Source organism: Ixodes scapularis, unplaced genomic scaffold (assembly GCF_016920785.2).
Source record: "Ixodes scapularis isolate PalLabHiFi unplaced genomic scaffold, ASM1692078v2 PGA_scaffold8__174_contigs__length_109621045, whole genome shotgun sequence".
In the NCBI taxonomy this organism is placed as follows: Eukaryota; Metazoa; Arthropoda; class Arachnida; order Ixodida; family Ixodidae; genus Ixodes; species Ixodes scapularis.
Window position 1 is genome coordinate 30,625,151 of NW_024609883.1, and position 22,959 is coordinate 30,648,109.

Here is a 22,959-nt window from a genome sequence, read left to right on the forward strand (position 1 = left end):
AGTGTGCAATCAGCCCCTACCTGTGACATCCAACGCGATCGCCGAGCAAGCGTGGAAGATGCGATTGATCCTGTCATTTGTGAGGTGCGAGATTTCGTTGGACGACGCCGACGACGTGCTTTGAGAGTGTAGCAGTGACGATGATGGGACTGACATCAACAGTGCGGACGAGTGGTAGTCTAGTCGCGGATGGAGGGAGAACGAGAGTGAGCAACTTCAGTCGTCCCGCCTCCAGCGTGAAGTTCCTAGTTTCGATAATGCCTAGCATATCATGCACCTCACGCGTACATGCGCAGCCAAAGCACGCCAGAAGGCATCGATCACGTGTTGAAAGCTCGGCTTTCGAAACAGATACTTTGCCGTTCTCAAGTGTTCGCAATAAAATGCGCATCTAAAAGATTTTTTTTTTTTTTTGCTGATGTGCATTGTGGGGGTGGGGGGTCGACTTACAATCGTGTAAATACGGTATCACGTGTCTCTTCAAAGTGTTGATTCTAACGCTTCTCCTGCTGTACTGTTTCCTGTCATTGGCAGGACTTGGAGAGAGTAGACCTTCCAGATGTGAGAACTATATTTCCTTTCTCTGGACAAGCAGTCAGCGAGAACAACACAATTTATATATGTATCAGATTGTATAGTACGGTATATTGCAAAATCGAAATACCTCAAGAGAGGCGGAGGAGCAGGAAAGGAGGGGAGGAGCAGAGGAGGAGAGGAGGGGTACACCCTCCTCTGTTTCCTCCTCCACCTCTTCAAGAGCTGCGCTCTTGGGGTTACAAGGAGTTGTAAACATCTTTCATTTCTTAAAATAAGAACTAGGAAACGCAGGCAAAAGCGTTTTTTTCTTCTTTACTTCAAAAAGGTTGAGACACCAACTTCTAATTTATTTAAGCAAAGCAGCATTAATAGTTACACAGCTCCTTTAATATGCAGAAGTGCTTCAGTCCGGAGAGTTTCACTATTAATCTGAACAAGGGCCTTGGGACCTATCTTGCACTTCGGTATATACATGCTTTTAATGAAAAGTCAAAGTTTTCCTTGAGTGAAATGATCACACACTGGCCAGGCTCAACTTACGATGATCCGCAAGGCATTCTGCACATATGCATTTGGTTCTGGCGGATAAACTATACTGAGCAAAGCTTTCGGGGGATTGTTTGCACTTGTAAGGTTTTAAAGGGGGGACGAAAATCTCACTTTTTTATTTTTCATTTATCGTGCTGAAATTTACAATACTGGTGTATTTCTAACTAGTGATTTCAAATATGCAACTAGTTTTCAGATAGCTTTAGTAGATTCTGAGTTATCAATAAATATGAAATTTTTATTAGGTTCTTCATATGGGTTAAAAGTGACTAAGACTGTGGGACTAATTAATTAGAATTATTGTATGACTTATAAAGCAACAAAAATAGCATCACTACACAAAGCATGTGAGTTAATGAAATTCTATAAATATTTACGATATATTTCGAAGAAATTTACGCTAACGACCCGTAACAAGGGCCTAATTAAAATTGCAAATTTATTGATAACTCAGGATCTATTAAGGCTATCTGAAAACTAATTGCATATTTGAAATCACCACTGAGAAGTACATCAATATAGAAAATTTCAGCACAGTAAAAAAAAAGTTAAAGACCCTCGATTCTCTTCAACAGTTTTCGATGATGACGGGTCAGACTGGTATTATCAGAAAAGCTTTGGGGGCACTGCTTACACTTAAATGGCTTTTCACCTGTGTGCATTCGATTATGGCTTTGCAGAGGAATTTTCAAAAAAGGCTAAGGGGCCCTGCTTGCACTTCAATAGCTTTTCAGCAATGTGCAAATAATTATGGCTTCGTAGAAGGGAATTTCGAGCAAAGGCTTGGGGGCACTGTTCACACTTAAATGGTTTTTCACCAGTGTGTGTTTGATAATGGCGCCTGAGATAACAATTTTGAGTAAAGGCTTTGGGGCATTGCTTGCACTTAAATGGCTTTTCACCTGTGTGTGTTCGATTGTGACGGACCAGGTGGCTACTCTGAGTAAAGGCTTTGGGGCACTGCTTGCACTTGAATGGCTTTTCACCAGTGTGAGTTCGATTATGAATTCTCAGACACGAATTATTAGCAAAGGCTTGGGGGCACTGCTTGCATTTAAATGGCCTTTCACCACAATGCATTCGGTTATGGGTTTGCAAATGACAATTGTGAGCAAAGGCCTGGGGGCACTGCTTGCACTTAAATGGCTTTTCACCAGTGTGTGTTCGATTATGGTTTTGCAGACGGGAATTTAGAGCAAAGGCTTTGGGGCATTGCATGCACTTAAATGGCTTTTCACCAGTGTGCATTCGATTATGGGCTTGCAGATGACAATTTTGGGCAAAGGCCTGGGGGCATTGCTTGCACTTAAATGGCTTTTCGCCAGTGTGCGTTCGATTATGGCTTTGCAGATGGGAATTTAGAGCAAAGGCTTTGGGGCATTGCATGCACTTAAATGGCTTTTCACCAGTGTGCAAACGATTATGGTAGGTCAGAAGGGAATTACGAGCAAACTCTTTGGGGCAAAGCTTGCACTTAAATGGCTTTTCACCCGTGTGTGTTCGATTGTGGTAGATCAGATTTTTACTCTGAGTAAAGGCTTTGGGGCAAAGCTTGCACTTAAACAATTTTTTTTTAGTGTGAGTTCGATTATGGCTTTGCAGACTGGAATTTTGAGAAAAGGCTTTGGGGCATAGCATGCACTTAAACGGCTTTTCACCAGTGTGTGTTTGATAATGACAGGTCAGAAGGAAATTATAAGCAAACTCTCGGGGGCAGAGCTTGCACTTAAATGGCTTTTCACCTGTGTGTGTTTGATTGTGACGGACCAGGTGGCTACTCTGAGTAAAGGCTTTGGGGCACTGCTTGCACTTGAATGGCTTTTCACCAGTGTGAGTTCGATTATGAATTCTCAGACACGAATTATCAGCAAAGGCTTGGGGGCACTGCTTGCACTTAAATGGCTTTTCACCAGTGTGTGTTCGATTATGGCTTTGCAGATGGGAATTTAGAGCAAAGGCTTTGGGGCATTCCATGCACTTAAATGGCTTTTCACCAGTGTGTGTTCGATAATGACAGGTCAGAAGGGAGTTATAAGCAAACTCTCGGGGGCAGAGCTTGCACTTAAATGGCTTTTCACCCTTGTGCTTTTGAATGTTGCCAAGCACTTGGGACTTAGAGCCAGACATGGAAGGATGCTGGCACTTGGATTGTTCATCACCATGGGCAGTCAGGTGGCTCACAATTACACGCTGATCTCTGGTGACATAGGTGCAGGAACAGCACACAAACAAGATGTCCTCGGTGACTTTCAATGGGCAGCTGGTCTCACCCAACAGTGTGGCTCTATCACCTAGAAGAAAATACCACATCTATTGATACACAAAGAAAGTCAAACCAAGATAGCCACTTTGTTTGGAAAAGTGTAGTCATTAATGCAGTTTTGCTGCAGCTGTACAGTTCAATATTTTGCTGCACATTGAAATTCGATTTACGAAAGCACTCAAATGGGACTGGCACCATTAAGGAAGTCCCCAGTATTGAAAAGTGAAAAAAAATTGTATACACTTTATTATAATTTTTAAATCACATTTTGTCTTCTTGCTTTGAAAAGTATTCATGTCTTCTCAGAATTTTCTTCTTTTTTTGTCACAAGAAAGTTTTAGTCTTGAAGATTGAAAATATGGATCCGAATACTTTGGGGGGCTGGATGCCTCACTATTTAAAGAGTGCAACAAAAACAATATTTCTGGAGACTGTTAGGTATAATGTCTTCTAATTGGCCAACGACTTTGATTACAGTAAACAAAGTATAGTGCCTTGCAAGCAGTATACAACTAATATTCATCCTTACTTAAATATCCTCCATGTAACCCCCAAGCCCATGCTCTTTTATACATTTTCGTCCAAACAAACGATCTCGCCCCGCGGCTCCACGAAGCCAGCACGGCCAGTTGGGCCTGCATGGTGTTGATGGTGCCCATGGGGAGCAGTAAATACGAGCGCCCCTAGTGGCAAGGTGCTTCAAGCGAGAGAGGAGGTTAGGAGAAGCATGAACGTGCTCTTCAGTGCCCGACTACCCCTGACTTCGAAAAGGAAATTGTAAAACGGTGAAAACTGCGTTTGGTGTTTGTTTACGATAACTTCGGTTGCGACTCAACCGGGGCAGCCTTTCATGCAGAACGGGCATGACGCGGTCCTTCACGTCGCTTACAAAAGTCTACTGCGCATTCTCTTTGACCTTGCACCGTTTCTAACTACTTAGATCGTTGAAAGGGTCCTAAAAGCAAACCTGCCAACCTGTGGACTTTCAAATTCGTAAAAGTCCAGAGGCCGCGGCGGCGGGGATCAGCCTGGGCCAGCGTGCGAAACGCTTACATCACACGTGCACGTGCTACAGAATCCAAACTTCTCTCGCTTTTTGGGCGGCACGAAGCACGGAAATTTCGACGTGTAAATGTCAGGAACACCTGAAAGTACCTCTTTTGAGGTTTGGAGTTCGGCATTGCGCCGCGAAGCCACAGTGACCAGGAGAATGCTACAGTTACACGTGCAACAAACACAGACGCCGTACTTCTCGCCTCGAAACTGGTTGAAACAACAAGGCCCAACAACGTGTGAACACACCGGACCAACGTGAACCCGTGCACCGCCGAACACACGAACAAAGGCTTTGAGCTTTGGATTGGTTTTCGATGAGTGGCCACCGGATAAACGGATAGTAAAAACCACGAGTTGCTGTGGACGGTACCTATCGTCCTCTTGTGGCGGTGCAAGATACCGCCAACAACGGAGTTACAAAAGCATCAACAAAAAAAAATTAAATATATTTTTTGTAAGATTTGAAGCAAGTTTCGTAAAATCGTATAATTAGTCCGAATTCATACATTTTACGAAAAATTCGGAAGAGTTGGCAGGTATGTAAAAGGTTCTCAAACTCGAAAGTGAAGCGTCGTCTGCTCACAACAATGGGGGGCTGGCGTAGACACGGAGGAGATCGTTTGGTTGCCAGATACGGGCGAACACGGCATTTCGGGTCGGGATTATTCGGAGGAGTGAGGGAAACTCAAGTTGCAGGACGACTCTATCTTCGACGTCACTGCACTGGTGCGGATCATGAAGGAACTTCAAATTCCGCTTTGGGATCTTTGTGGAATAAAACAAGGCCCTGCGGCGTCTTTTATTTCACGGAGGTCTCTCGAATCAAAGCCATGCAGTCGAACACACAACACTTTGGCATCTTCGAAGTCACCGGGCACACAGAACACAATACAACACCGATTAAATTACAAAACAAAAAAACTTTGCCTCTTAAAAGCATGCAACGAATACCTGCACCACAGAGGAGTTTCAGCCCCTGTCAAGGTGGCCAGAAGTGCCCGGCATATCATGTATAGGAAATTAACACCTAACTTTCCCAACATTCACTCACCACTGCCATGAACCTCCCTTAAAATTCCCAATTTGCCGCATTTGTCTACTCTAAGCCTAACCCTTATCAACATGCACACCTTTTCTTGGGATTGGAACTCTCCCTCTATATGCTCCTTACGGGAGCCAGAGTTGTGTGTTCAGCCATCTTAAAAGTTTAAGTTATGCGGGAAAGCAACTTCTGCGTGTAGGAGCCGCGCTACGTCGATTGCAGCTGGTCACATGACTGAATTCGGTGAATAGCGGTGCCGCACACACAACCGGGCTTGGAAAACAAGAAAGGAGGAGGAGGCAAAAGCAGTCTGTTTCTTGCTTCCTGTCACACGTGCAGGTGTGACACATTGGCGAACTGACTTTTCTGCATCGCGCAGGATTCTTTGCTTCTCATGTGATCAATCTCGATGAGTAGCGGCGGGGCGGCACATGGAAGACAAATGCGCAACTCTGGCTCCCGTAGGGAGCATGTACAGGAACTCTATTTGGACTCTACTGAGGACGCCTCCCTGGCTGAGGATCTCAGAATTAGTAGACCTCTAGGAGTCTGTACAAGAGCTGATCTAGACTTTGACCGGCCATAGCAAAGCCACAGCCACTTTTCTAGGGTGATTTCAGATAAGATCGACCAAAGGGTGGCTGGTCAACATTTTTAAATCAACTGATGCTTTTATATGCTATTGTCTAGTGTCTGGTATGAGCAAATCTAAACCAAGTTTTGACCGGAAAAAAAAAATTTGAGGATAGTAAAAATTAGAAGGCATGAAGTGGAAAGTTGTATTTACGCGCACTGATGGAGTGGCATGTTTGAAAGTGAACAACTAAAACGATAAAATTAGCAGAATTCTAATACTTTTTAGAAACAAGCTATGGGTACCGCTTGCTTGTAATATATAACAATTATATTTTATATTATATTTTGTTTTCAAAAAATTGCCAGACATGCCTGCTCGTACAACAAATGGCAAAATTTGGAGGCTTGTATCTCATAAAATAATTTAATCATTATCACATACTTTTCAGATAGTATTCTACTTATTTATGGCTATTACTTTAAAAAATATATAAGGTATCTGAGTGATACGATGGTCGGTATATATTTAGGCAAACACAGGGAAAAATATTTAACAACAAAAAATACCGATGCAAATAAAAAAAAACGCCACCTTTGATTTTTTTTAAATTTGGGTAACCTGTCATACTCTATTTCGGCATTCATTTTTATTAAAAACATGTTGCATTATTTTATTGAGAAAAAAGACAACTCCCCAAAGAAGGTTTTTTTTTCAAAGCCTACACTTAGCAGTGCCCTCTACGGGAAGTGACTCTGAGTTCCTGTTTCATGAAACTAACACATCTTTTAGATATTTTTATTCAGATGAGGCCATCGATAAATATAGCAATCGTTGACACAGTAAAAGTGAAGAGAAACTACTGTCTACAAAGAGCTATCATATGACGAGCTAGTGATTCGAGAAAAGATCCTGCAGCCATCGGCCACTGGGAACTTTGTTTACTTTATTTTCTGACAACACTATATGCTCCTCTCTCTTTTCCTCTATCTCCATCTTTCTCTCTCATATATATCCCTGACTTACATCTAGAATGAAAACATATTCAAGCATTACCTTTCTGCATGACAGTGTTCTGTGGATAGCAACAATCATTTCCTCGCGAAGATCACGATTATGGCGCAATAGTTAATGGAAGTGTAGCAGACGACCCTCGTTGCTAGTTCTGGCAAAACAGCCGATTCAATCTTTTTTCGCATTTCCCCGCTCGCTGTCAAGGATGAGGGGGTTTGCTTCAACCAGCAAAATATGGCTGCTGATGCCTGTTTACTGAGCAGTCGTGCCTGTCGCCATCCCAGTCGCTGGCGTCACGGGCGATAATATCATGCACAAAGAGGCACACTGACAGACAGCGGCATGTGTTAAGTGATGCTTCATAAACTTAAAAATAATTGATATTATTGTCTCATGTTCGGCCTTGCGCTTTTTGTACTTTTGCTCAAATGTATTTGTACCCCTCCCTTGCAATAATGCCTTTGTAAGGTGATGCGAGGTATTCTGAATATTCTGAATAAACCCTTAAATACTAGAGCCCCGCGTAAACACAATAGTGCGCATACACCGTTGCTATGTTAACCTAGGAAAGGTTAACATGGCGAGAGTGTTTACGCTCTAGATAAGGAAAAGTGTAGCTTGTAATACGAGCCGGGTCCTTTCACGAGGTGCAAGGTGAGCCCTGATAACATGTCTGCGGCCCTAGAGTACTTCACGAAAGACGAGCTCCAATGTTTGTGCCAAGGTCCCTACCAGAAGGACGTGATCTCTGTCATGCTAGCTCGACGGGGAGAAAATGTTTGTGCCAAAGCGCTTCCTGACACGCTCAATCCGAGAGGCCTTTGGTGTATACAAAGACAAGTGTCCTGATTCCGGTGTTGGGCTAACGAAACTTTATTCCTTGCGCCCTAGATGGGTCAAATGTATTCCACACCAGGAAGTGTGCGTTTGTGTGCACTGCGCCAATTATTACCTTTGTATTGCCGCTGTAGAGAATGATACAGGCTCAACATTCAACACTGGTGAAATGAACGCAGCATTTCTGTGCAACCCACTAACAAGTCTGTGTCTTTAAGGAGACTGTGATCACTGCCCAAAAGGCCAGTATCTTACACTCGAAGAACTTCATATCCCAGTGGATGAAGATATTGTGCTTACAACATGGGAACCGAGCGGATCTAATTCAAGCCCCGACCAGGGCACCCCTAGCGGCAAACGGGTCCTTTTCACCGGGGATCTTCTGCCAGTCGCTGCATTGGTTGTGCGTTGTGGCGGGTTAGCGCTGTAATTTCCAAGATATCTATTCCGCCCCAACAAAGCCACAACAATTGAATTCTGGTCGGCTGCAACAGTATGTGCAAGGGCGCGCACGGCACGAAGTACTACATCGTCCCTTCGAAGCCGTACGAGGCGGAGTACTGCGCAACCTAAGTGGGACTTACCTTCCAGTTCGAGCTTTGTTTAAGCTGCTGACGAATAATACAATTAACTTTTTTTTTCTATTCTAGCGGCGATGGAAAACTATCTACACCGATGGCAAACTCTGAAGTATGCACTAACTACTTCACCGGAATCGAGAAGCAGAATGCGGTCGCCCACCCAAGCCTACCCTTGGACGTTTCCATCAGCCTACAGGAAGATAGTAGCGGGTATCGTGGAATGGCGCGAAAAAAATCGCTGTTACTGTCAAGCTGATTCAGAAATAAACGTACATAGTTACAGCAGTCCACTCAACACCAACTAAATTTTTTGCGGGAGCGCTTAATTTTGTTTGCGGAGTGCGGCGCACCGTGACATCTACTTGTCCGTCGAAACGGACCTCCTTCACGTCATATTCGCGGCCAGATTCGTGAAGAAGTTTTCCCTTCATCATATTGGCACCACGGAAGAAGCTTTCTCGGTTTGTAACCACCATAAACCCCGTCGTAATCACCCCGGGAACACTGTCCGCTGTGCTGCTCATCGCCATTGCTTCCCATGGTGATTCTGCACTGGCTACCGAAGAAGCTTTCCGGATTTGTAATCACCCACTGTCGTCTGTGCTGATCGTTACTGTAACTTCCCGATGATTCTGCGCCGGCGGCACCGGCTACCGAAGGAACTTTTCAAATTCGCAACTGCCTTAAATTCCGTCGTAATCATGACGGGGACACTGTCCGCCGCGCTGTTCGTCGCCATTGCTCCCCGATGCTCCTGCGGCGGCTACCGCTAGGTCGCGGCAAATAGGCGACCGCCGCGACACGGCCGGCTTGCTTGCTTTCCATGGGAGGCCGGCGACCTTGTGAAAAAATAAATGAAAGCCGTTTACAACTCCCTGTAACGCCAAATTGGAGTGCAGCTCTTGAGGAGGAGGAGGAGGAGGGAAGGGTATTGAGGGGAGGGTATACCCCTCCTCCCTCGTGATCCAGCCTGTTACTCCTCCTCCCCCTCCGTCTCCTTTACCTCCTCCTCATCCTCCCGGGGGTCACGTGACCCCTCCTCCCTCCCTCCCTCCCTCCCTCCCTCCCTCCCTCCCTCCCTCCCTCCCCCCCCCCCCCCCCCCCCCCCCGAGATCACGTGACGGTCATGAGACCTGGGCGGAGGTCACGTGAGCTGGAGGGGGGGTCACGTGGCCTGGGGGGGTCACGTGACCTTACGGTTACGCCGACGGCGACGCCGCTCAAGCCGGAAACGGGCGCCTAAGAGCTGCGCTCTAAAAAACCCAGAAAACATTGGATTCTAAGGCTTTCTTAAAAGTCGTTCAAGTAATGGTTGAAAGTTGGATTTTTCACAACCATATCCGAAAAACGCAAGATAACGCGATCTACGATGAAAAGCAGCTGTACGCAACGCGAGAGCATTGTCTTTCATTTTGACTTTGCTGAAAACTGGACCATTGTGCTTCCTGACAAAGTTAAATCATACCGCTGAAGAAAAAGAATTACGATATTTACATGTGTAGTGACGACAAGAAAATCTACAAACAGCGTTTCTATCATCAGTGAGGACCTGTGTGACGATGTCGCTCGCATGTGCTTGGCTCAAGAAAACGTGAAAGAGTGGGTTGAAGACAACATTGCGGCATACTCGCACGTGACGTACGTAAGTGACGGGGCCGCCAGTCATTTTAAGAATCGCTACCAGCTTCCCCAGTTTGCACAGAACGATTGCCCACAAGGCCAGTGGTTACTTTCTGCAGCTGGACATGGGAAAATGCATGCGACGGAGTTGGAGGAGTCGTGAAGCACCAGGCCACGCTAAACAACCTGAGAGAACGTTCAATGAGCGCAATTCAGACGGCCAGGACAATGGTGGGCGTTCTATCTGACAAACTGGGTGCATCTTGTGTATCTGGACAAAAATAAGGTTGTTCGGTATCGTCAACAAAAAAAAAGTAGACTGGCTGACGCTGCGTGCCTTTTTTGTCATGCAAGTCATCAACAGAAGGAACCTGACATATACGTAGCATGGACAGTCGTATCTGGTTAGAAGAAACCAGATACAAATATAATGGATACGATTATTAAATGGTTACATCGAGGAAAGCCTTAGCGTAAAGTGCCGAATTTGATTCCCCAAGGACTGCTCATCTTGAATGCAGGGGCATCTTATTCATCCCCGTTTTCTTCAAGGGGTATTTAACCTACCGTTTAACTTGGTGATAGCTTTTATTCTCTATCTGATCACCGTATGAGAATCCCGAAATGTTATTCTCGCACAGAATAAAAAATCTCAGCTTACCACAATCCATTCGTACACCGAGAGTATCGAAGCTCTTACAATCCGGTGCAGTGGCACCCCTCACCTGAAATGGTTTGTTTCCGGAAATACATAGCTAACCCAAACAATTTTAGTGTTATGTCTTTATTTTTGAGTGTGGAAGTCAAGTTATTTGTTTTATTCTAAATATAAAATATACCGAAATGTAACACTTGACACTGCATCATCTTTTTCTCGAATCACTAGTCTCTAATTGTACACTGTATGTAAAATGCTGTATATAGTTTCTCCTCACTTTTACTGTGTGACCGATTGCCCTAGTTGTCAGTGCCCTCACCTAAATAAAATATATGAAAGATGCGAGTTAGGTTCCTGAAATCGGAACTCAGTCACTTCTCGTATAGGGCACTGCTAAGTGTAGGCTTAGAAAAAGGACCCTACTTTGAGGAGTTGTGTCTTCTTTCTCAATCAAATAATGCAACATGTTTCTAATAGAAATGAATGCCGAAACAGAGTATGACAGGGTACCAAAATTTAAAAAAAATCGAAGGTGTTTTTTTTTTTTTTATTTGCATCAGAAATTTTTGTTGTTTGAATTTTTTTCTGATGTTTGCCTAAATATATACTGACTATCGTATAACTCAGTTACCTTATATATTTTTAAATCATAGCTATACAAAGTAGAATACTATCGGAAAAGTATATGATAATGATTAAGCTATTTCATGAGATACAGGCCTCCGAATTTCGCCATTTGTCGTTCGAGCAGGCATGTTTGGCAATTTTTAAAAAACGAAATATAATATTAATAAATATAATTACTATATATTACAAGCAAGCTGTACCCATAGTTGGTTCCTAAAAAGTACTAGAATTCTGCTAACCTTATCGTTTTAGTTATTCACTTTCAAACATGCCCCTCCATCAGTGTGCATTAATACAACTATCCAGCTCTTCATGCCTTACAATTTTTCCTGTCCACAAATCATTTTTCTGGTCAAAACAAAGAGTGGATTCCTTTACAGTGATGGAAGCGGCATTTGATTTTTTGTAGCAGGTTTTGTAGCAGGCAAAATACTGGTTTGGAGCAGCCACTGATGCTTTTGGAGCAGATGCCAACATCTGTTAGCACATCACTTGAGCCTTGAGAAAGTGATAGCCTCTCTAAATGAGTTCATTTATGATAGTGATCGAGGGTTCCTATTTAATACTCGAGCATATTACCTATCACCGTTTGTGATAAGAATAGACAGGGCGTAAAAGGAACAGTCTTCTTAAATAAGGCCCTACTCAGAAAAGGTTTCATATACAATGGGTATTAAAAGATGGTTGAAATGTGAATCATTATGCATTGAGATAAATCCTCTCTCCCCTCTTTATTTTATATGAGGTAGTTTGTTTAGCCAGTAAATATATATATATATTTCTAATACCAGCAAAAACCAGCATATCCGCTAACACGACTACCAATAGAAATGAGTCACGTAAATTTAATGAGCCTACCAAATTCTATACTCTATATTATAAACTGCAAAAACAACCACCCAAAAATAGTATAAAAGGCTACACTTGTGCTTTAAAGGTGACTGCTCTTTATCGGTGTAAGAACCAGAGTTACGTCAAAGTTTGCTGCTCTTTCGATAGACAGCTGCACGGAAACTACTGTGACTACAGTATTTATTCAAATATATAGACTCGTGTTGTATATATTTGGCTTCTCTCCTTACCTGTCTTTTTTTTTTTAAGTAGAGATTAATGCACAATTAGGACAAAGAAGGTCGACCTGTAATAATCCTGAGCATAATTTGTGTGCCTATCGCGCTACGCCAGGCACTCCTCCGCGTCAGCTGCAGCTCCTAGCACCCCGGTGCAAAGCGGTAAAGCTCGACGCACGCACGCTGGTGAGAAGCGTTGAGGGTTAACGCAAGCTGCGCAAGTGCCACGGTACTCTGCAGCCGCAGAACGAAAATATGCGGCAGACATGAGAATCAAGTGATTTTATCAGGAATACCTAGACCCTGGTTCTTTTTTGTAACAGTAGCCGCAATCGGCAATCCTACAATTTTGCAAAAGTTTTCTCGGAGACTCCTAGTTCCTGACACTGACGACACTGCCTGGAAATTTAGTCGATGTCAGCGATGAACCAGCCAGCGCATCAGCCGGCCAGAGCGGTTGATGCCCAGTATCAGCGGCTCTGGCCAGTTGATTTGCAGCATCAAAGCGCGACATCGTGACATTCATCGCCTTTCTCTAAGCGTTCTTTCATCGGCTAAACCAATCGAATGCAGTGAACGTCCCGTGACTTGCACCTTTAGCGTGTGTTTGTGGTTGTATGTGTTTGAGCCTTCGGCTGTACTCTGACCTAAGACGGAACAAACTATACGCTAAGTAGAGATGCTGTTAAATACATATTTGTAAAATTTTTCTTTCCTTCTACTTCTCTAAATAATAGTCGACCAATAATAAAATATATATATTTCTTGTTTTAAGCCTATCTCGGCACAGGTGTGGCACGATCCTCTTCAAAAATGGCATTTTGGTGCAAGGTATAGCTGACTTCCCTTCATGGCGCAATTTGGTGCAAATGGCGCAGCACTTCCATCACTGCGTTTACACCAGACACTAGAGAATGACATATAAAAACATCAGCTGATTTTAAAATGTCCACCAGCCACCCTGGTCGATCTTATCCGAAATCACCCTCTACATTTATTAAACAAATAGAAACGATGAGCTTACCTTGACCTGAAGACTGGTTCAGTTCCATAGGAACTGTTGGATGGGGTCAAGCTCCAAGACACCCACCAAACTCCGTCTCACAGAAGCCAAGCCGTTTTCCACGAAGCTCCCGGAACTGCAATCGTGTTGCATGTTTAGACAGCGGGAGGTTAGTGATCCCCAATGGGTGTCTGTCGTCTTCACCGTAAATAGAAATTCTGCCAGTGCTTTACGACTTCTAGCCTGGGGTTTTTAATGTGCGTCGCACAGTGGAGACTTACGACCACACGCCGGTACAACACTCATCCAGATCAAAACTGGTGGGAGCGGGGATTAAACCCCGGATCCCAGGGTTCTGCAGCACGAGCTTTCAACCACATTATCTGATCTGTGGTACGTTAACATGTCTGGTCATCGACCTCCCTCCACTCTTGGAATTGAGTTCAGAACTGGTGCATGAGAAATATTTCTCGCCAAGCTGAAGGCAAACTGCAAACGCACAAAAAAGGCAGGTCTATACTTCGTTTCGGCTTAATTCCAGACGCAGCCTATGCTGCAAGTGCGAGCTGCGGGCTTTCGGCGTCCCTGCCAACACGCACGCTCGTGCAGTGCAAGCACTGTTCAGTGCCCTATGCTCGCACTTGTAGCCTTGGCTGCGTCTGGACCTAAGCTGAAACGAAGTATTGAACTCACTGGAAACTAGACAAACACATAACCTTCGGTGCAACGTTGTCAGCCATGGCGACTTTTAACGCAATGTCCGCTGTAAAATTGTGTTTGCCGGCTGTTGGTTCGTCCTCCTTGCAAATGTTTCGAGCGCTGCTAAACCCTTTCCACGGTACAAGGAAGTAGTTTACAATGGAGCGACATATACTTCGATGGTTGAGTGCCCAATATTTACGAGACCTAATCGTTGCAGATATACTAGGCATCAACTATTTCCTGCTGCATTGTAGAGCCTAGCATAGCATCCACAGTGCAGCAATCATGCACTGTGGAAGCTATGCTAGCTTTGACAACGTAGCACAAAACAGATGACGCCTGGTAAAGTAATAGACCTATTGCTAAATTGCCCTAGCATCAACAAGAATGCTGGGAATGTAGGTCAACACGCCCCACACGTTCGGGACCGCCAAACAATAAGGCGATCCTGAACGTGCAAACAAGATGGCACATTTGTTGTAGGTTATTGCTCTAAAAAAAGCTACTGTTGCAGAAAGATGGATCAAAGTTTGCGGCGGGTACGTCAAACTGTTTGCTTTTTTGCTTGCGAGTGTATGTGCGTGTGAATGAGGCATTTGATCGCAACTACACCACAGTTTGGATTTCTACGGCTTTTTCCAGAGCCCCCAAATCGCTGTTTTTTTGGGGTGCACTCCTGACTGCCTCTTGTGTGTCATTCAAACGTCAAAGTGCAAAAGCAGATGATGCACGAAACAAGAACCGTCGCAGACGAAGGTACATCATTTCTGGAGCGGCATTTGGCAGTTTTATTTATTTATATTTATGGCGTGACACTTTTTGCACTGTGAAACTCAGCTGAAAGCTCAAACAACTTAAACATCCCACAGAAACAAAAACTCGGATAAAAGCGCGCCTTTTTCCTTGGCACGTCCAGTCAGCGTCCAGTGAATCTGAAGTGCCACCTCTGGATAAGGCAAAGAAATATGGCCGTCGTTCGGTGTCCCGCCGACAGCTACCGCTCCGTCGTTGAAAAAATCAGTTATTTTATTATTTTCTTTGTACTCGGAGTTCCGACATGAAATTTTAGCACAACAATGTGACCAGTTAAAGACATTTTTGAGAAAAGTAGCTACAAGATCCGTCAAGTTTTTTTATTTTTGCGAGCCATTTTAGCGTGTAAATTTATTTTTGTGACACCCTGTAATTGAAATAATCCTTGATGTTGACACCTTTGAAAACGACGAAGCGCTCGGATTGTGAGCAGTGCTTTTTCGCACATCAGGAATATTTTGCATTATTCTATCAAAAAACTTTATTTTGCTCAATTACATCTGAAAGTTGCATCTGGGAACACCGATTCTCCCGGCAAGGGAGAACCAGGTGTCCAGCTGCGATGACCTCCCAAAAAGCAAGGAACAATAAATGCGACCAACCTCACCGTAACCAATGCTTCCCTGGCGTATCCCGAAGGGATGACCTTTTGTCCGGTTTCAAGTGCCCTCCAGAAGAAACTCGGGACGACGTCAACATTATAGAGCGTGATGAGGACCTAACCGAAGTGAAGGACCCAGCGAACGCACTACCACTCTTATCGCACTACTACGCAGAATCTACCTCAGATGCCTCAAAGATCATGTTCGATATGCGCGGCTCCGAACTGTGCAGGAAAAGAATGCTCAACCTTGCACCCAAGATAATGGCACCTACCACCACATTCCCTCCAGCTCTGGGCAACGTAGTGGTCTTCACTCCGAAAGACCCCACAAAGCAAGTCACGAGCTTTAAAAGTATTTGCCTGACCGCAAAGTTAGAAAACATTGCTCCGTCAAGATTCCTGCAAATCGGGCCAAATAAGGCGCTGAACGTAATTGCTACTGACACCAGGAACTTGCAAACTACAGCGCAGCTGTTGAAGCGTGAATCTTTACTAGGTGTATTGATGTACGCGTATGAACCAAGGTCCAAAACTCAAGCCGTGGGTGTCATAAAGGACGTATTGAAGGACATCACTGAAAGAGCTCAGAGCACAGCTTAAGAGCACAATTAGGCTTGCTCAAATGAGGCGCTTGGGTGATTCCCAAACAATACGCCTCACTTTCGTCGGTAGTTAGCTGCCAAGTCAGGTCACTGTGGGCTGCGTCTGACATCCAGTGCCACTTGTGCGGGAAACTTGGCCACCTAACCCCTAACACCAAAAGGAATGTCTTCGCTGCTCCAACGCCCATGATACCAAAGAATGCCAACCCAACGCCCCATCCAAATGTATGAACTATGGAGGAAAACATCACGCGACATCGCCACATTGCCCAGAAATCAAACTCGTGAGGAAGATCAACGACTACTGACAACAAAACGTACTGAACCACGCCACCGCAAAAATAGCTGTCACTACGCTTAATAAAACAAGGGAAGACTCCCAGCTGAGGCCACCACAGTCGTCGCGAACTTTGCAACACCAATCAACCCGGCCAAGCGTCGTGGAAGAATGCTATTCCTAAAAAGAACAGACAGTAAGCCGAATATTACCACGATTTCAGGTAAATCCCGCTGCGGAGGCAATGAATGTTCAACCACCTTCCTCGAGAAACCAAAGAGAAACAGTCACCAGACAAGCCTCTTACCGTGAGGCGTCATCGGAAAGATCTAGTCAGAAGAAACAAAGAACTCCTCCAGAGACTGTGCTTACACTTCAGTCTTTCTCAAGCTGGCAAAGTCTCGTCGAGTATTCCCACGATTTCAGGTAAATCCCGCTGCGGAGGCAATGAATGTTCAACCGCCTTTCCCGAGAAACCAAAGAGAAACAGTCACCAGACAAGCCCCTTACCGTGAGGCGTCATCGGAAAGATCTTCTAGTCAGAAGAAACAAAGAACTCCTCCAGAGACTGTGCTTACACTTCAGTCTTTCACAAGCTGGCAAAGTCTCGTCATGCCCCTCCTGCAATTTCTTCATAGCTTGGTGGCGGGCATCAACAACCCACTTGCCTCGTCAGCATTGAAAATCATTGGTCTGGTCGTGCCCCTTGTGGCTGCGTTTATTGGATGAAAAACTCTGCAAGATAAGCTACAGTCCTACTTCGCCTCTGCACTGGAAATGCAAAAACCGGAAAAGTATTGCATCGAGGGGGCAAAAGGAAGTCGCCTCTATGCGACGCTTGCAAGGTCTCAAAAGACGCCGATCACATGCTCTGGGAATGTCCTAAATACATTATTCAAAACAGGCAGGTAGCCAGGATTTTGATTCGGAGGGGGCCCGTCCATGACAAAATACTGTACGAGGGACAGACTTGTACGTAACTTAAATACTCTACTCAAGTTACTGTATCTTAAAGGGAAGATGGGGCACTTCTACATTTGAGAAAAAACGCTTGAATTGCGTTCATTTGGCCTTTAGATTAACAAATATCAAAATTGTATTTCAATGCGACCCGCCGGAGAGCCATACGAGCAATTTCAAAATAGGACTGAAGCCCCGCCTCCCTAGCCTTGAGCAGCCAAAAGAGCCGTCGATGACGTCACGGACAGCGACTGTCTTTCGCATTTTTCTCGCGTTTAACAATGCTTACGCAGCAAATGGTTTGGGTATTCGGATTCACGGGATAAAAATACACTAGAATTCACTTCTAACTCATTTTTTCCAAGAAGCTCCGTAGCTTCCCTTTAAATACTTTTGTAACTTGGTATCTTGCAAATACTTTCGAATGTCAGTATTTAGTACTCTAACTTGAATACTTTTTTCAAGTAACTTGTACTCATTTTAAAGTTACTTTTACGTTACTTTCTATTTTTTATTTTCTTTCGAGGTGGAAAGCTTGGAAAATATTGAACTCCAGTTATTTTGGCTAGGCGCACTGCCATTGCAGATACCTTTCGTGCCAGGTAATACAGTGCACTTCCGTGCTTCTGCTGAAAGAGGTGACACGGAGAAGCAGGTGTCCTAGCCTCAAGCCCAGCGGACGTGTGTCATGTCTTCTAACTGGGCAAAACGTCAAAGCACATTTTATTACAATTTGTTAGTGGCCAAGCCCAAGAACAACAGATTTCGAAGCAGAAGGGCATGCAGGTGAAAGCCTAAAAGATGTGTACAAGGCTACAAGTCAGAGGGAGGGCACTTGTGTCGGAGAGAGGGTGGGTTCTACAAGTGTCTGGTGAGAGTCGACAGTAAACCGGAGTTTATTTTTCTATGTTATGGAGTGAAAGCATATAAAAGAAAGCCTTCCAGCTTCAGAAATGCCTTTGCATCCGCACGCAGTCGCACACACCTCTCGTTCGTTTCACTAGGCTCTCTTCGCACACAAGACTCGTAAGACGCGACTACACGGCTCCAATCCGGTGGCCCATCGCTTGAGGCGTACGCAGCATTAGCAAGTTTCAGTAGACCAGTAGACAGTGTTTCCCCCTCCGCTACAAAGAAACCGCCACTGCATCTGCGTGCCGATGGCCTTGGCTGTAGAGGTCCGGGTAGCGGAGGGGGAAACACGGTCTACTAAAACTGGCTTTGTCTTTGGTAGCATGAATGACTGCCGGCGCCCACCACGCTGGCGCCCGTTCTCCCCTGGCCTGGACTCCCCGACTGCACGGCCCTGCCAGTGCACTGACGGTTGAAGCGGAAATGAACACTTGACACAAGGGGAGCATCGGAGGCGAGCCTCTGTGTAGAAACTCCCTCCGCAGGCGAACGGGCCCCGCGCTGCCCTCGCCTATGTCCTCGCCATAGCAAGGGTATAAACGAAAAACATTTTTATTTTTGTTTCATTCGTAGTTACTTGGGACCTCCTAGTAGCCTGAGTGGTAGCCAAAGTCTAGCTAAGAGATTTCCAGGAGATTCCATAGTAGCTGGGAGGAAGAATTTTTTCTGACTTCGGTTGTGCTTGACAATGAATTGCAGAGAAAATTGTAACTTGAGAGTATCTTGAAAGTAACGAGTTACTTTTTTGGAGTATTTTGTACTTTACTCAATTACTTTACAAATTTGAGTATTTAGTACTCTACTCAGTTACTATTTTTCGTGGTACTCAGTAACTTCAAGGCTTGTTCACACTCTTGTGACCGAGAGAGACCAGGCCGATTTTTAAGCCTTTTGAGACTTAGGACCAGCTCCGCTGCAGCGCAGCGGAGCTGGTCCTAAGAGATCGCAAGAGGCTTAAAGACCGGTCTGGTTTCTCTTGGTCATACTCGGTCGCAAGAGTGTGAACGGGCCTTAACTTAAATACTTTTAGTGAGTATCTTGTACAAGCCTGATGAGGGAGAGGGGGAGAGGAGGCCCCAGCAAAATGGAACATTTCGAGGGGGAGGGGGGGTGGGCCCCATGTTCCCTCTGGATGCGTGCCTGATTCAAAGGCAGAGATTCTCACAGCAGCTTCAGGACTTTCGTTTTTCACTCGAGGAAACTGATGACATTATTTTTCCACGGGGCTCTCGAGCCCGCCGCAGACATATTCAGGTCCTTTTTCTGTTTTTTAAAGGGCTCTGGACTTTAAGCACAATTTTAAAAGCAGCCAATTCCAGAACACCGTGTGTGTGTGTGTGTGTGTGTGTGCGTGTGCGTGCGTGCGTGCGTGCGTGTAGAGACAAGTGGGCTTTCATCCCCTTTCCGCCTTCCTCCTTTCCGATCTCCGGTTTTCTTTCTCTGCTCTTCTTTACTTTTCCCTCCATTTTTCGGTGGGGACATCGTCGCCGTATTTCCCGCATGACAAACTCCGTCCTCTCCACCGCTTCGCTCCTGTTGATACCTTTCTAAAACACCCATTCGTTCCCTTCAACTCGCAATACCTACAAGCGGCTACATAATCTGACGCTAATTATATACCGTCAGTATTCATCAAAGACAACCGCTAAAGTTGGCAAGGCGTAGAGAACGGGCTGAGCGTCGGATATTGTTCAAGTTGGGCTACCATCACCCGAATGTTTCCCCATGCTGCAGAACGACGCGGCCCACCGCACCGGGTGTCGCTGACCCCAGATACGCCACTGGATAATCGAGGTAAGGCAGCGCAAAAAAAACTTGACTGGAGAAACAAGGAAGGCAGAGACACATTGCTCTTTTACCTTGCTAAGAAAGGTACCCGCTCGTTAAATAAAAAGAAGTCTTGAAGTTTCAGAACATGAAATCGATCTCACCTCCAACAACTCGCTGTTCTGAAGAGTCGGAACAAAATGATCCGCCACCGCCGCCACCACAATGGCCGCCACCGTTGTCGCAAGTGCAACGTTTCGCCGCTAGGCGCGCCACTGAAACACACACTGATCTCTATGACAGTGGAAACACAACTCAGAGACATAACTCATTTACGGCTCTGACATAACTACATAACTCTATGCTGAAGCATGGTCCTGATTAGAGCACTATATAGCTCCTACGGAGCAGAGTAGCGCAATCCTTTGAACCCCGTGTTTTGCCGACAACATGGCCGACAGAGCGGCTCGGCCCGAGTCACGTGGTACTCAGGGTTCCAGGAGGCGGCCCGCCCTATCGGAGAATACATGGAGATCAACATAACACGGCTGATTAAAAAATGAACGGCGAGTTCACACTTTTCAAAACTAGCCTGTCGTGAAGTTAGTAAAGCGCTAAACACTTTATCAAAGTTTTAATAATATCGGATGCGTGTGCAAATTTTGAGAAGGCAATTTCCAAGGCAATGGCGTTTGAAGCAGACGATTTTTGCTCGCAGCGGAGATGGGCTTTTCGGGTTGGCCGGAGCGGGTCACGTGAATGGTGTGACGTCGCCGTGTCGTCTGCTGCATGATGCCGCTCAGGCAATTTTTTAAAAAAAGTTACGTCCTTGCATGGCACAAAGCTTATCGCAAATTATTCTAAAATGTTTCATTATTATGTCAAAAATGATTGCCATTCCGTACATCCCCACAGAACTGAAGAAACAACGATTTTCTCACGTTCTCCATGCATTTCTGACCGCAGTTGGAACCTCCGGGCGTTCGCCGCTAGTCGCCGAGAGACGGCGTTCTAAATTGCGCTACTCTGCTCCGTAGGAGCTATATAGTGCTCTAACAGCAACCAGTCGAAAATTGACTTCCGGTAATACATTTCTATGGGAAAAAGCGAGTGCATTTTCTCTCTGCACTCTATCATAAGAGCAAATATCCCGAATAATTCATACGTAATAGGTAGCTTAGAACATTTCTCAGTCATGCCGACGAAATAATTGGTCAGTTACGATGTTTTTCTTTCAAATTCATCGCATTAAAAACGGTGCCAAAACAGCTTCGTACGTGTATTTATGTGCACTGTCGGACACTGTTAGCGCGAACACGACGTCGGCGCTTTTCAGCGTGGGGGATATACGTGCCAAACGAACGAAGAACATCTGGAAATTAAGAAAGACGGCAAGAACTACGCAGTAACACCGGATCAGTAACATACACGTGCATATACGATCAAAATTAATTGAAGGCCACGTAATCTATTCCTATTTTAAATAAGTAAGTACCGTTTTATTCTTTCTGCTCTGAGCGAAGCTGCTTGTTCTGCGTTCAAAATATCACTCGCACGCTCGAAATCTTTGAGAACAAGTGCCCGATAAAAGCTGCCCGGCAGAGAAAACAATACGAAGAGACAACTTTTATAGCCCACGGACTTTATTCTCTACGTTTTGAATGTTTTTATCCGCTCATGCACGACGGGGTCATTTTTATATAGTGACAGGACTGGCATATTAGCAATATATATAAGCGTCACCGGATTGCTGGCCAGCCTTGAACACACTCTACATTCCTTTCGATTGTAATTTTGCTTCGAATCGTCGCTTGTTTTTACACACCTGCTGCGGAACACATGTTTGGGACTGAAATGTAGCGAAGTTAAACATCGTTCACTGATGAAGAAAAATGCGCTAACTAAAGCAATTACACTTTTACAGTGTTAATCAAGGTACATACTATTCGGTACGACCCAAATAACCAAAGTGTTCCGTGTTATTTTCCGGCGAAGAGACAAAATGCACGCGCGCTTTCCCATAGGAATACACAGGAAGACTGGAAAAGTAGACTGGTTGCTGTCTGCTTCAATTTGCGTCACGGAAGTCGCATAGACACTAGCGCCAGTTGAACCTCTAGCGTACATTATAATAACTCTATGATGTCATATGCAGTTGTGCCAGCAAAATCGATATTGTTTCGTTATTCGCTGTGTCTGATGACGAGAAGAAAAGGGTACCTACTGCGTCGCGCGTAAGTGTAGAGAGTCTACTACCACGTGAGCAATGCAGGATAAAACGAAACTGAAACTCCGTTGACAGTCTTTGCATATTGTTCATTCATGACCGGCTGTTTTCAGGCGAGAGAAAACGAATTTCCAGCCGCAAATTGTGTTCTGGGTAGTTTGGCTTTGTCAGTGATCGTACTACATCTCTTTCTCGCTTAAAAATTAAACGTAGTTTGTAGAGTACCGTCCATCCAAGTCCAACGCTACCTCGTTGGTCCAACGTCACTCTTGCAGAGCGTTCAAGTGCCGTCCGAAAGTCTCGTATAAATGGAGTTCTCAAAACGAGTTTTTCTCAAAACGAGCCTACTTAAAGGGCAACTGCAAAGAAAAAAAAGTGTATTTTCACAAAACAATTTTTCCGCCAAAAACAAATTGTTTGACAGTAATATTTATTGCGCGAGACTGATTTTACTTTGCGGCTATTTAGTCCGTTTTAAATCACGTGCCACAAAGTTGGTATTATACGTCACGTAGTGGCTGCTATACGTCACGAATGACGTATCACAGCCAGTCCGCGCGCGTCGAAAGAGCGGGAGTTTCAAATGTGGAGAAGTTGTGACTCCGACTAAATTACGTCCTGTGGCATTCGCTCTCATCACGGACAAGATGCGAGCTGCTGTATT

The 22,959-nt window shown here is 44.9% G+C and overlaps 1 protein-coding gene across 3 annotated transcripts; it reads right to left on the reverse strand.

The window, feature by feature from the left end:
- Positions 1–863: 863 nt before the first annotated feature.
- LOC115310952 (zinc finger protein 525) lies at positions 864–20,306 on the reverse strand. Of its 3 annotated transcripts, XM_042286601.1 has the most exons (5): positions 20,233–20,300; positions 17,980–18,088; positions 13,453–13,567; positions 3,081–3,377; positions 864–2,492 (listed from the first exon to the last, which is right to left on the reverse strand). In XM_042286601.1, exons 3-5 carry the CDS (start codon positions 13,478–13,480, stop codon positions 1,753–1,755), a joined length of 1,065 nt encoding a protein of 354 aa, XP_042142535.1. In that variant the 5' UTR covers positions 13,481–13,567; positions 17,980–18,088; positions 20,233–20,300; the 3' UTR covers positions 864–1,752. The 3 variants fall into 3 exon arrangements, with proteins under 3 accessions (XP_042142535.1, XP_040061209.1, XP_040061208.1); XM_040205275.1 differs by having other exon boundaries at positions 864–3,377; XM_040205274.1 differs by lacking the exon at positions 17,980–18,088 and having other exon boundaries at positions 864–3,377; positions 20,233–20,306.
- Positions 20,307–22,959: the final 2,653 nt, after the last annotated feature.